The sequence below is a fragment of the Schistocerca americana genome, chromosome 4, assembly GCF_021461395.2.
Source record: "Schistocerca americana isolate TAMUIC-IGC-003095 chromosome 4, iqSchAmer2.1, whole genome shotgun sequence".
Taxonomy (NCBI): domain Eukaryota; kingdom Metazoa; phylum Arthropoda; class Insecta; order Orthoptera; family Acrididae; genus Schistocerca; species Schistocerca americana.
The window spans coordinates 661784084-661799644 of NC_060122.1; the positions used below are offsets into that span (position 1 = coordinate 661784084).

General features: G+C 46.1%; 1 protein-coding gene across 1 annotated transcript in view; it reads left to right on the plus strand.

Moving 5' to 3' along the window:
• LOC124613681 (proline-rich receptor-like protein kinase PERK2) overlaps positions 1–15561 on the plus strand; it is a gene marked incomplete at its 5' end in the record, with an annotated part of 738898 nt that overhangs the window by 455869 nt on the left and 267468 nt on the right. Inside the window, 2 exons of the mRNA XM_047142397.1 lie at positions 4115–4189; positions 4301–4482. Coding sequence (XP_046998353.1) covers positions 4115–4189; positions 4301–4482 — 257 coding nt within the window. The remainder of the gene's footprint in view (positions 1–4114; positions 4190–4300; positions 4483–15561) is intronic.

The following is a 15561-nucleotide window of genomic DNA, read 5'->3' on the forward strand; positions in this document are numbered from 1 at the left end:
AGTAAATGATAATTACATTATTGCTCTTTAACGAGCGACCGGAGACCATGGGTATCTTACACCAAAATTCTTAGAACAATCTCTGAATGTTTGTCGGTCGAATTCTCATTCGCCCTGTATAGTTACATACATTCTCCGCAAGCAACTGCACAGTGTATCTTGAAGGGTAGTGGCGAATATCTGTCCCGATCCATTTGTGTACCGAGGGGAAAAAATCATTGTCTGTGTTTCTCATTAATCTCCCTTATCTTGTTACTGTGGCACATAACTCGAGATTCACGATCATAAGTGTGGAAATGCTGCCGAGGCATTCCTCGAATACCGGTTCTCTAAAATTACTCGACAGAGTTTACCGAGAACAAAGTCGGCTTTCTCCAAAGGTTTACATTTACGCTCCCTGAGGAGCGCTATTAGACTTTCCTGTGGACTACATCAAACTTTTACTATCCTACGGGTCCGTCTCCTACTATCATGCCTATATGATAAGGACCCAAAACACTGGACTAGTGCTCGAAGACTGGTCACACTAACGTCTTCTGTGTGATATTTATGGATTCGTTTTACGTCCCATTTCATATCTGCCAAAAGACGTGAAATGCTGCAGATGTTCACCACTATCTTGCAACCAGGTGCTTATAACGAAGCTATTGCGATAATTTAAACGTCTGTTGCTAATACAACGCGGGTAAGTGATCATAAACGAATTTACATAAGATACAGCTTAATAAAGTAGGATTCATTTCTCTTTTACTATAACTCAGTGATTGATATAACAATTCTTTTTTCTGTTATTTATCCAGACGACATTAGTGACGCATGACTGACTTCGACTGTAAGATACATTCATCATCGGATCTGTAAACGATGAAAACGAAGCGCAGGGAAACTAACAAATAAATAGTAAAATCACCGAAAGATTAAAACTGTCGTGCAAAGCCGACCTGTGTAGCCGAGCGGTTCTAGGCGCATCAGTCTGGAACCGCGCGACCGCTGTGATTGTAGGTTCGAATCCTGCCTCGGGCATGGATGTGTGTGATGTCCCTAGGTTACTTAGGTTTAAGTAGTTCTGAGTTCTAGGGGACTGATGACCTCAGATGTTAAGTCCCGTAGTGCTCAGAGCCATTTTTTTATACGAAGTACTGGTCACACATGTGAAACTAGTAGTTCATGAGTATCGAGATGAACAGCAGATATTTCGCCATAAATGTGAATGTTTGCCTACACAAAAGCACAGCAGAATGAATGGTAGTATCAGCTCTGTGTTTCTCAGTCGTATCTGGACTTGAGTGTGTTCAGAGAGTGGAAAGGACAAAGTGTGGCGTTACACGCATGTGCGGCGACCACGACCGCTTTCGTGACTACTCTTTCTTTGGTCGTCGTGTTTTATTGGCTCGCGTGATGAAAGAGACCGCGCCAGGCCCGAAGTCATGGTGGCCTTGTCCGTAGCTGCTGCCAACCACACACGTGTTCTGGCGCCCTTGTTCACACACTAGTGACCAGTGATAAATGTGTACAGCATTAAGTCCGCATAAAATACTCCTCATCCCTTCCATTTAATACTTTTAGTGGGTACCTGCCTATTGCTTGGCCAACTCATCAAAAGAATCGTCAAATTTGCTTTGTGTGTAACAGAAACGAGAATGGAAAGAGACTGGAATCACTGCGTGGGTCCACCTCTCCCAATGTAGGTATACCTACACGTAATGAATTACGGGACTGTTCTTCGACAGAGATTGGCCGATTGGTATGTTGATCACGCACAGCTGAGCTTGCAGTTGCGTCTCGGATGAACTGGATGTCGGTAGGACGAACAAAGCATGACTGCAGTGAGTCCAAAAAGTATTAGTCTGGCTGTATTTAAAAAAAAATAACTGTCTGTGGCACTTGACAAGAAGCAAATACAAAATCTGAAGAGCCAATCCCGTGGGAAGTACCTCTGTAACTAATTTTTGTTTAAATGCAAGAAACAAAATACGTTCATAGCAACAACAAGGTTAACAAAATAGAAAGTTTCTTACAAAAGCTACTTTATAAAGTATTCGTCTACCAGCTGAATATGCGTAAAATTCGCGCACCGGGACTAAACTTTAATGCTGACCCACGGCACACCCTGTGTGTCAACTGTCCGCAACCACAATCTGCCACCTGATGTGGTGTTCAGCTGCGCCGGGACAGTGGAGCTGGCATCATGGCCCCTAGGGGTATCGAGATAACGCTGACTACAGGAAAACGTATTGTACACTTGCATAATCAGTACAGATCCTCATACGAGAAGTAGATCGATGGTTCGGCCGATAACAGATCGCATTTGCGTAAGCAAAAGATAGAGAAACGAGGCACGGTTGGGACGGCGTCGCTCGTTGACCGATGAGGACGTGAAGTTTGTCGGGATGGAAATCAAGAAAAATGCTAAAATCAGCGCTGGCTGAGGAGTTAGGATCGAAGGGCAAGAAAGCATGTGGCAACACAGTCCGAAATACCTGCAAGAAGCACGGATATAATGACTGGATGCCTCGCAACAAATTTTGGGTCAGTGAACAAAATCAGAAGGAATGTCTTGATTTTGCCCAGGAACATAGATTCATGAAGAAAGACTACTGGGATAGAGTCATATTTTATTATGAAAGTAAATACAACGTATTCGTGTCGGATGGCTTTCCAGTCCAGGTACACTTGATACTCCGCTACCTCCTCTTACTACGGCAGCTGTCAACCATCCGTTCCCATGAGAGAAGGTATCGTTTATGTCCAAACTAAAATTAAGAGTACATCCAAGAAACACACATGGTCCATCAACGAGCGCGTTGGCGGCGACACTCTTCACTGGGATGCGATTTTTCTTGTTTCCTGATGTTGTTGTAAGTTCAATGTTTTCTATATTTTTGTGAACTGTGCATGGGGGCTTAATTATATATTATGCAAATAGTTTTTAATTTTCGTAGCTGACTGTCCGGTTACGCAGTCTCGTAACCGGTTGGCCCTGACTAGTATTAGTACGCCATCTGACTGCATAGAACAACAACAAAGAATGAAAGAAAATTTCCGTTAACACAATTAATTAATTAAGTCCCCAGCAACTATAAAACCTACGAAACAACAAAACACAAGTGTAGTTGTTCTGTGTGTGGAAGTGTGATTCAACGTACACATCTGGCACGGTTCTTCCTCAATAAGACCAGATATTTTAAACATCATTTATACTGAAGTAATTAAAAAAACCAGAAATACTATAATTGCACATAGAAACCAGAAATACAGTCTAATACAAGAACACGAGCCAGATGCTTTGTTGACTGAACCTGTAACCAATAGGCATTATTGTTCAAGACATTGAAATAATACAAAAAAAAGGAATTTTTTTACCTTCATATATATTGACGAAAAGCACATTACAGCATCCCTAATCCAACAACATCTGGTGTCTAGCCCATCAGAACAATACTACAAGTTCTGAACAAGCACTCTCCATGCGAACTTCTCAACAACGACTCACCACTGCTACATCTCAACAAGCACTCTCCACCACGACTTCTCGATAAGAACTGCCAGTGGAGGCGGCGAAATAATACTCTTTGGCGCAATCTCTGGCGCTGTGGCTCAGTGTAGCCACCTTTCAACTGTTGTGCGACGACGAGGTCGATATCTCCTGTACGGCATGTTGGCGGCGTTCAATGCAGTTGCCTGTGCAGCAGCAAGACACAGACTGCGCGTAGCGCGAGAGCGCGCTCGCTTATATAGAGTGCGAAAACTTTGACCTTAGGTAAGGGACTTAGAGTTTTCGCAGTGGCCAGCGGAACGTTATCCCGGACGCGCACACTGCGTGTTCGAACCTGCGACCGTAGCAGCAGCGCGGAACAAACAAAAAGCAAAGAAAAGTCGTTGACTCCCAGTTCCTGTGTCACACATTCATTTATGTTTCTGTAACTACGAATACCACTAATACTACCATTTACTACGACATTTATGTGCGGTGCCGAAACTACAGGACCGGGTTATAGTAGACACCAACTCTAGGCGTGACTCATTCCTTGTTGCAGACGATTCACTCTGCTTGTTGCAAGCAACCCGTTGCCAACTCGCAGACAGTGTAGCGCCGGATGTTTTCTCGTTGCAGACGGTTCTGCGCCGACGAAGTCGACTGGAGCGAAACGGAAGAAGGAGGCGAACCCCGGCGGCGGCGCGGCGGGCGGCGCGGCGACGGGGGCGGCGGGGGCGAGCGGCGGCGGCGTGGCAGGCGCGCCGGGGGCGGCGGCGGGCGTCGCGGCGCCCAAGACGCCGCCGGTCGACATGAGCGGCGCGCTCAGCGACGGCGGCAGCGGCGGCGCGCCCGGCTCCGACAGCGACCGCAAGCGCAAGAAGGCGCGCACCACCTTCACCGGCCGGCAGATCTTCGAGCTGGAGCGCCAGTTCGAGCAGAAGAAGTACCTCTCCTCCTCCGAGCGCGCCGAGATGGCCAAGCTGCTCAACGTCACCGAGACACAGGTGCGTGCCGCGCCGTCTTCCCTCTCCCCACGTCTTCCTCGTCCCACTCAAATGGAGGTCTACCAAAAGTCTTTCCAGCACACCGTCATGTGGTTTGGGTTGGGTTGTTTGGAGGAAGAGACCAAACTGCGAGGTCATCGGTCTCATTGGATTAGGGAAGGACGGGGAAGGAAGTCGGCCGTGCCCTTTCAAAGGAACCATCCCGGCATTTGCCTGGAGCGATTTTAGGGAAATCACGGAAAACCTAAATCGGGATGGCCGGACGTGGGATTGAACCGTCGTCCTCCCGAATGCGAGTCCAGCACCGTCATGTGACAGACCGTTCAGCGCAAAGATGACCACACCTCGTCTGCACTACATGGCATGAGCACAGTGTTATAAATGCCTCTTCCTGGGACTACTTTCCTGACTTACCTGTAACACAATGACAGTGACACTGAAAAGGTTCTCAGCGACCAGTATTTCAGCGCACGTCATACTTTCGTGATGCGGACGTTATGGTGTTGTGCTGGTTTACCGACGTATTGGACGCCACATGCTAGCAGATGGAGCGAACAGTCGTCCCGTCTTAGTTTGTTGTTACGTACGTGATAATATATAAGTCATCTTGGAATGTAGAGTCTCCTCACAGCTTACCTAGTTCGTGTAAGAACATGAGCCGCAAAAGTCGTTGTAGGAGTGGAAACTGAACTTACAGACGGAGATCATTAAAGCTGATTCTCATCGATAAGAAGAACATTGCTACGACAGTGATTGTTGAGCATAAGTTTTGTCTAGACAACACAGTGTGAATCAAAACAATGCACAAAATGGAAATTGCTTTTGCTAGAACTGCTACTTCCGCACGTCTTTTATGACAAATGAATGTGAGAAAGGGGCTACGGTGATGCAAGTATCACTAAAGAGAGCCACTGAACCACCTCTCTCTCTCTCTCTCTCTCTCTCTCTTTCTCTCTCTCTCTCCCTCTTTCTCTTCTCCCCCTCTCTTTCTCTCTCTCTCTCTCACACACACACATACACACACTACAGCTACATATATACTCCGCAAGCCATCGTTTGGTGGGTGGCGGAGAGTAATCTGTACCAGTACTAATGACTTGTTCTTTCCTGCGCCTGCTATACGGCTCCGTATGAGCCCTAATTTCTCGAGCTTCGTGGTCCTTACGCGAATTTCATGTTCCCGGCGATAGAATCGTTCTTCAGTCAGCTTCAAATGCCGGTTCTGTAAAATTTCTCAGTAGTGTTCCGCGAAAAGTAAGTCACCTTTCCTCCAGGGATTACGACTTGAATTCACAAAGCATCCTCCGTAATACTTACGTGTTGTTCGAACCTACCGTTAACAATTCTAGCAGCCCGTCTCCGAATCTTTTCGATGCCTTCCTTTAATGCGAAATAGTGCTGCTCCCAAACAACCGAGCAGTAGTCAAGAACAGTACGCACCATCGTCCTACATGCGGTCTCCTTTACAGATGAACCAGAGTTTCACCGTATTCTCCCAATAAACTGAATCTGACCATTCCCCTTCCTTATGAATCCTCGACAACCGGTGTGGCAGAGCGGTTCTAGGCGCTTCAGTCCGGAGCCGCGCGACCGCTACGGTCGCAGGTTCGAATCCTGTCTCGGGCATGGATGTATGTGATGTCCTTAGGTTAGTTAGGTTTAAGTAGTTCTAAGTTCTAGGGGACTGATGACCTCAAAAGTTGAGTCCCATAGTGCTCAGAGCCATTTCAACCATTTTTATGAATCCTCACATACTCATTCCACTGCATATCGCTTTACAACGTTACGCCAAAATATTTAAACGACGTCCCTGTATCAAGCTTCGTGTTACTAATGCTATATTCGATCATTATGGTTTTGTTCTCATCTGCATTAACATACATTTTTCTAGGTTTACAGATAGATGCTATTCATCACATCAAATAGAAATTTTGTCTAAGACATCTTGTATGATCCTACGGTCACTCAACAAAGACAGCTTGCCGTATACCACAGCATCATCAGCAAACAACCGCAGATTGCTGCCCAACCGAGTCCGCCAGATGATTTATGTATATTGAAAATAATAGCGGTCCTATCATATTTTTTAGGGGTACTCCTGATACCCTTCTCTCCGATGAACACTCGCCTTGGAGGATAACGTACTGAGTGCTGTTAAGATGTCTTCGAGCCACTCACATATCTGTGAACCTGTCCCATACGCTCGTGACTTTGTTTACAGTCTACAGTGGAGCAACGTGGTAAATGCTTTTGGAATTTTGGAAATGTGGAATCTGCCTGTCGTATTTTATCCGTAGTCCGTAGTGTATCATGTGAGAAAAGGGCGACCTGAGTTTCGCATTAGCGGTGATTTCTAAAACGGCGCTGATTCGTGGACAAAAGGTTTTCCGCCTCAAAGACGCCACCCCTAGCGTTTATACCGTAGTACGAGGTCCACTGTTTTCAGGATTTGGCGCATTTATTTTACTGTAACTTTGTGGCCGGATGCCCAGCCTGCCGCAAAATTCGTCAAGTAATCTAAGGTAGGGGAATCGTGCAGGCCCTCTGTCAGTCAGTCGCGTAAACTCTTTTTTTATTTATTCTGTACTACGTTATTGGACTTTAACTGATTGTTTATCGTAATGTCTGATGCGGAGATTAGCGACTGGCCTAGAATTGGTCTAAACTATCGTGGAATGCAGCGTAACAAACACACACACACACACACACACACACACACACACACACACTGGCCTGTGTAGCAGACCGACTTACTAACGTTACTCTGCCGCACGGATCCCATCGGGATCCTATCGTGATCTCAGTCAGCTCCCAGTCCCTTAAGCCAGCACACTGCGCGGTAACTATATCAATTCTGTACGTTAATTCTTACAAAGAAGAAAACCGCAACCAGCCACTATTAATACTGCTATTTAATTAGGTAAATTGCGCCATTAACGGTTTCGAACTGCAAGTTCATCGTCAGACGTCTGTTCATATGATTTTCAAGATACACTTTACATTATCGTCCGTTTTCGATTTTTATTCTTTCTCTGTGGCGAAGTATTTTTGGTGTGTTGTTGTCGTCGAAAATTCCTTCCGCGCGATTCGACGGAAACACACCAAAAATACTTCGCCACAGTGGAAGAATAAAAATCGAAAACGGACGATAATGTAAAGTGTATCTTGAAAATCATGTGAACAGCCGTCTGATGATGAACTTGCCAGTTCGAAACCTAAATAAATAGCTGTATTAATAGTCACTGGTTGCTGTTTTCTTCTTTGTAAGAATTAACCTACATTAATTGCACACAACCACGGTCTCAGCATGTCAGTTTTAGACAAAATAGCATATATCAGTGCTGTTTCTATCCAGCAAGATATTGGAGAAAGTACAGTTTAGGTAAATCGATTCATCAAACCATTCTAAGCTGGTGATTCATCATATGTCAGTTGCGCTGTGCAGACAAACTTGGTCCGTAACGTTGCCTTAGGCTCCGAGTGACTACTTCTTTTTATCATATTATTCGTGACGCGGAATATACCTGTGATAGTTTCTACTCATAGTAGTGCCCGATGAGGGAGTGGTTCTCTTTTGCAAGGACCGAAGCCCAATTTGATGTGAACACACGTTTCCCTGAAAGCCGGGATTAAGGTGTCAGCAGATTTATGCCGAGAACTCGGCGGCAAGTACCAGGTGCGACGCTCTCGGACAGATAAAGTAGGCAGCCAATACCAGGCAGTGCTTTACGACTGCATCCGGAGCGATTAGCGCCGCTCTGGGCGTGGAAGTGGAGTGCGCCGTCTAACGTTGTTTTGCTGCTCGCCTCCACTGAAATTGCGTCTTCGCAACAGTTTAGCTGCAGCCTTGTTTCGCGAGGCGTAATGGGCTTTGCTGGTCGCGGACGTGAATTATTTCTCGGCCTTTCCCTGGCCACAAATCACAACGGGGAAATCGCTGATGTCCGAACACTGGGCGTAGCAGTTGGCGCAGTGAAAGTCGGAGGCACGTCGCTAATTCCCGTTAGAGCAGCTCTTCTTGTTTCAGCGCGGCGTTTCGCACGCGCAGCTCGCTTCCTCCTCGGCGAGGAACGGTCAGTGGAAGAGCGTCCGACAAGATGCCAGCTGCCGCCTACGTTACTCACGTCTGAATGGCTAATTACGGCTCCGCATAAGCAGGACGGAGAACTTACTAACGACGCACATCTCACCATGTGGGATTCAGCTTTCTCCAAAGAGGACGTTGAGGTTTCACCAGAGGGCTTAGCTGGTTCGGAAGGAGACTAACAGTTGACACGATAAATTTTGTTTTCTTGAGGAATGATTAGATAATAATCGAGATGTGGTCGATCCGAAGATTTGTTTGAACACAACAGCGCTTTAATGGGTATGTTTAGAGTTCTTTGGGGACCTAGAGTTTGACGTGGACTCCGAAACGTGGTGCAGTCGGCATTTTCACATCAACAAACATTACCTAAGGGGAAGAAGTGATAAATGTCAGATAAAAATCGTAGGATCTACCAGGAAACGAACACGTGACCTTTGGGTTCATTGCCTGCCGCTTTACTACTTTTTTAGCTTCTTTCTTTCCATCTGTTACTCTACCGTTTTTTCGCCAGTGGTTCTGTGCGGTTGTCGCATGACAACTTTGAAACACACTCGATGACAACTTCACTCAGTTTTTTTTTCATTACAGAGGGAAACCAATCCCTCTGAGCAATCGTGCCAGCTGTTCACTGAGCCACACAGGGAGTGATTCCACGAGAGCATGCTGGAAAGTAATGCATCTGAATTTTTATGTGAAAACTCTTAAAGCTTTTTAAACAAAACAGACGTTATTAACATTCTACGTCTTTATAATTCATATCTACATATTTATTTCCTAACATAGTCAAAAATGGTTCAAATGGCTCTGAGGTCATCAGTCCTCTAGAACTTAGAACTACTTAAACCTAACTAACCTAAGGACATCACACACATCCATACCCGAGGCAGGATTCGAACCTGCGACCGTAGCGGTCGCGCGGTTCCAGACTGTAGCGCCTAGAACCGCTCGGCCACCCCGGCCGGCTTAACATAGTCACCCTGGCGACTAAATACATTTCTGCCAAGAGAGATCAGTGTGTTGATACTGTCACTGTAGAATTTTTCACATTGTTGACGGAGCCACAACATCACCGCTTCATTACTATCAAAATGAAGTCCTCTAAGGCGTTCTTTAAGTTTTGGAAACAGATGAAATCTGGTGGGACCTAGTCGCGACCGTACAGAGTTTCATTGATGACAATGGACCAAGGCGTCGGATTGCTGCAGATGTCGTAGCACTTGGGTATGGTCTGGCATTGAGAGAGCGAAGGAGAGAGTGCTCCATATGTGGGCGGACTTCTCGAATTCGAAATTCGATTACAGCACCGTCATAGTTACGTTACACACTACAATTCGGAGCCCTCTAATGGCAAACGGCTTCAAATGTGTGTACACGAAGAAGAAAGATGTAGAATCGTTTGTTTTATTTAGAAAATTTTAACACTTTCTCGGAGGCATTACTTTTCAGCACTTCCTCGTACCTAAATAATTGGAGTGGTTGTACGTAACTGAAAAAGCATAGGTATCTTAGCACCATCCGTCTCAAAGCAATGTAAAAGAAGACTCGACAACAATATGTTTTATAAAACTAAGGCAAGCGTTAGTGACAGAAAGGCATTGCTACAAAGTGGCCGTGCTTGTTTACTGATTCCCACGCTGCTTCTGTCCATGAGTTCATCGTTGATAGGTACTGACTGTGGGGTTTGAAGCCTAACGGTTTTTCAGTCGAGTTACTTCAAGGATAGCCTATATACGGGAGGAACAGCATCTGCTGTACTGAGAATAAGAACTGACAGTTCAGTCAGTGTGTATTCCTGCCTTGCTGAAATGCAGTACGCAGCTACAGATATTTTCAGTCATGTACGGATCGCAGAATCATGTAGCGATGGTGGAGAAACACTGAGAGCTATATTCTTGGCAACGTAAGTCATATACACTGAAGCGCTAAAGAAACTGGTATAGGCATGCGTATTCAAATACAGAGATATGTATACAGGCAGAACACGGCGCTGCGGTCGGCAACGCTTATGTAAGACAACAAGTGTCTGGCGCAGTTGTTAAATCGGTTACTGCTGCCACAGTGGCAGGTTATCAAGATTTAAGTGAGGTTGGACGTCGTGTTATAGTCGACGCACGAGCGATGGGACACAGCATCCCCGGATTAGCGATGATGTGGGGATTTTCCCGTACAATCATTTCACGTGTGTGCTGTGAATATCAGGAATTCAGCAAAACATCAAATCTGTGACATCGCTGTGACTGGAAAAAGATCCTGCAAGAACGAAACCAACGACGACTAAAGAGAATCGCAAATTGCTATAGATTTTAGTGTTGGACCATCAACAAGTGTTAGCGTGCGAACCATTCAACAAAACATCATCGATATGCGCTTTCGGAGTCGAAGGCCCCCTCGTGTACCCTTGATGACTGCACGACACAAAGCTTTATGCCTCGCCTGGGCCCGTCAACACCGACATTGGACTGGAAACATGTTACGTGGTTGGACGAGTCTCGTTTCAAATTGTTTCGAGCGGATGGACATGTACGGGTATGTTGACAGCATCACGAATTCCTGGACCCTGCGTGTCAGCTGTGGACTGTTCAAGCTGGTAGAGGCTCTGTAATGGTTTGGGGCGTGAGCAGTTGGAGTGATATGGGACCCCTGATGTGTCTAGATGCGACTCTGACAGGCGACAGCCGGCCGGTGTGGCCGTGTGGTTCTAGGCGCTTCAGTCTGGAACCGCGTGACCGCTACGGTCGCAGGTTCGAATCCTGCCTCGGGTATGGATGTGTGTGATGTCCTTAGGTTACTTAGGTTTAAGTAGTTCTAAGTTCTAGGGGACTGATGACCTCAGAAGTTAAGTCCCATAGTGCTCAGAGTCATTTGAACCATTTTTTGACAGGGGACACGTACGTAAGCGTCCTGTCTGATCACCTGCATCCAATCATGTCCATTGTGCATCCCGACGGACTTGGGCAATTCCAGCAGGACAACGCAACACCTCACATGTCCATAATTGCTATAGAGTGGCTCCAGGAACACTCTTCTGAGTTTAAACACTTCCGCTGGCCACCAACTCCCCAGACGTGAACATTATTGGGCGTATCTGGGATGCCTTGCAACGTGCTGTGCAGAAGAGATCTCCACCCTTTCGTACTCATACGGATTGATGGACAGCCCTGCAGGATTCTTGGTGTCAGTTCCCTCTAGCACTACTTCAGACATTAGTCGCGTCCATGCCACGTCGTGTTGCGGCACTTTCGCATTCTCGCTGGGGCCGTATACGATATTAGGCACGTGTATCAGTTTCTTTGGCTTTTCAGTGTATTTGTGACACATTTTAGGAACCTTGAATGTCTCACCCATCCAAACTAAAGGGCATACAAAAAGCAAAATAGAAGTGCGTGTCAGGTAATCGTAAAATTCAACATAGCGCTTACGCAAACAAACATTCAATATTCTGTAAGTTAGTTTTGTCCTTTACAGCCTATCGGTATTTTCTTCCAGTGAAGCAAATAGTCGCTGATAAAAATAGTCGCTGATAACAGCACGACGATAATTTTATCGTACTTATAATATTACTATATTAAACAAGGTCATTGCGAGAGTTTTATAAGGCTTCGGAGTATTCCAAAGTCCATCAAACATTCCTGACTATTTCGAGCCATATTTTTTGTAAACTTCAGGCCCGTCTGCAGACACGTTACCACTCAGTCATCCGTACGGTTCGCAAAAGAAGGGTCTCATGATACGAAATACATAATTTTGGTGCCAAACTGTCCCAATCGAGAGGCTAAAACACTCTCGTTGCGAACGGACGTTACGTGCAGTAAAGAAAAATGTATATCATCGAATACTTTTATTTTGCCTTATCTGACACACTTTTATCGTCATCTGCTGGTCATAGGATTTCTCAGAGACAAAAGTTTGACATAATACGGTTGCTTTCCTGTCTCAGACATTGTCATTGTTATATAATTTCGAAGACTTTCCCGGCAATTTGTGGTCATCTCGTAGAATCGAGTGTACTGCCTGTGGTCCGCGTCTTCCCAATACGATATTTCGACGTCGTAACTCGGCGTCTTCATCAGGGCGCGGACCGAAGAGGGAGCGCCTAGAGATTGATACCACCGCCAGAAATGGCCACAACGGGCGCGGATGGCATAGGGAGCACCACACACCGCTTGGGCATAAATATGGGACGAGGTCAGCTCGTCAACCAGTTTCAGGGAACACCTGATGAAAACGCCGAGTTACGACGTCGAAATATCGTGTTGGGAAGACGAGGACCACCGGCAGTACACCCGACTCTACGAGATGACATTGTCATTGTTATTCTGCGGGCAAAGTGCAAGACATAATTTTATTTCTCTTATGGTAAGGCTGTGTGTCACAATTCCACTGACTGTATGTTTTGATGGACGTACACTATATCATCTATGGTCCATATCACTTCCTTTTTCTTACACATTCCCCTTGATAGAATTTGGAATCAGTAGTCCTGCAGTTTATTCGCACGAAGGTGAGAAGGAAGGTTTGAGCCTGCTGTTCTGCCACCATCAAGGTAATTAGATGTGAATCACGAATGCAGTTGGTTAAGATGGGGAAGGGATCGCATGGGGCTTACTGAAGGAACTACACTGTCATTCAGCTGAAGTATTTCAGGAAAACATCGCAGAATACAAGCAAGAATTCTCAGGCGATGACTTGAACCACTCCTGCTTTGAATGCGGACTCCACGTACACATCTGCAGGGTGATTCCATGATGATGATGATGATGATGATGAAGATGAAGATGAAGATGAAGATGATGATGATGATGATGATGATGATGATGATGATACAAACTTTAAGGGGTGATGGAGGAGGGTAACTGTGTCAGTTTGAAGTGAGGGACCCTGTTCCGGAAACGACCGAGTCGAAAGTTAGAAGGGAAAATCGTTCTGATACCTCTAACAGTGGACCTCTTCTGCTGCAGGCTCTTTTCTTTCCATATTTTGGGAGGGGTAGTCTGGACCACGACAAGAAAAAATTGGCTAGTAAACATGGGCTCTAAAATGCATACCTCAAGGCGTATGGAAGAGATTTTTTTTTCACAGTAGGAAAGATGAACAAGTGCTCACAACTTTTAAGTTATGCACTTTAGAGATTACTGGGCATTTTTTTCTTATTTTGGTCCATAGTACCCCTTCTCAAAATGTAGAAACCAAGCGGTTGCGGTTGAATAGGTCCACTGTGAGGTATCAGAACGATTCTCTATTATTATTTTCGACTCGGTCGTTTCCGGACCACGGTCCCTTACCTCAGTTGATAGATCTACCCGTCTACAACATCCCTGAAAGTTTCTGTGATCATCACGGAATTAACCTATGCACACAGCAAGCCACTAACCACCTTCTCACCACCACTCGCTGTGTTCTACTCGTATTTTCAGACACATCACTGTCACAGCTGGTGTTAGTTAATTGTGGCGCGGATTATGCCCACCGTTTCATGCCTGGCTTTGCGTGTGTACCACAACCAATTCTTATTATGTCTCTATGGGCACATTTCAGTGTTGTCACAACTCTGTAGACGACTGTTGTTAACGCCTGCAGCCGTTTGCGCTTCTCGGTTGAAAGGTGGCAACAGCGCAGCCAACTGTCAGAGCCCTGGTTTCGGCGAGCAAAGAATCAGGGGCGATCAAAAAGTTTCAGTCAGAAGGCCGTACATTCCATATTCGGTACGGCAATCAGGCACATTCGCCGTGAGCGTTGTGGCAGTCATCCCACCGACGCACCAGGTCGAAGATACCCGTTTGGTAAAACACCGGCTGGTCCCGGAGGAGGTTCGAGTCCTTCCTCGGGCATGGGTGTGTGTGTTTGTCCTTAGGATAATTTAGGTTAAGTAGTGTGTAAGCTTAGGGACTGATGACCTTAGCAGTAAAGTCCCATAAGATTTCACACACGTTTGAACATATTTTTGGTAAAACACCTTGTCCTGCTGAGTAAGGAAGTCCGTAATTGCCTGATGCACATCCTCGTGCGACAGGAATCGTCGACGCTTCAGGGGCTTTGTTAAGGGACCAAAGGAGTGATAGTCTCGTGGGGAGACATCAGGACTGTAGGGCGGCTGCTCGAGTGTCTCCCACTTGAACTGGCGTAACTTCTACATTACGATAATGAGATTTTCACTCTGCAGCGGAGTGTGCGCTGATACGAAACTTCCTGGCAGATTAAAACTGTGTGCCGGATCGAGACTCGAACTCGGGACCTCTGCCTTTCGTGGGCAAGTGCTCAAACAACTGAGCTACCCAAGCACGACTCACGCCCCGTCCCCAAAGCTTTACTTCTGCCAGTATCACTCGTCTCCTACCTTCCAACCTGAGTCGTGCTTGGGTAGCTCAGTTGGTAGAGCACTTGCCTGCGAAAGGCAAAGGTCCCGAGTTAGGGTCTCGGTCCGGCACACAGTTTTAATCTGCCAGGAAGTTTCTACATCGCGATATTTGCGATATAGGGATGTGTGTTATCATGAAGCAGCAGCATCCAGAACTTTACGAGCCACTTCACAGCGGTGGTTTCCGACAGAAATGCTGCTCCATACCCATTGTTCATTCTCCGATGGATGTCTACCGGTGTTCGTCCTTCGGCGGCCAAGAAGAGAATAACAACACGTGGGTCCTATCTGTTACTGCACGCACTTCTGAAAGACATGCATGCCACACTGATCCGTTGCCTATATGTCGGTGCTTACATACCCGCATCGGAGTCGCGCCAAGTTGCATATATCCTGCAGCAACGCCCTCGAAAGGAAACTTTTTGGCCGCCCCTTACATTAACCTACGAGTTCCTAGATAATCTTCATGCTTTCGTTTGTAAGGAGCCTTTCCATTGCAATACGCATTTTAGATATAAAGATTGTAAGCCTAAGTCTGGATGATTGACTGATCTGGCCTTGTAACATTAACCAAAACGGCCTTGCTGTGCTGGTACTGCGAACGGCTGAAAGCAAGGGGAAACTACAGCCGTAATTT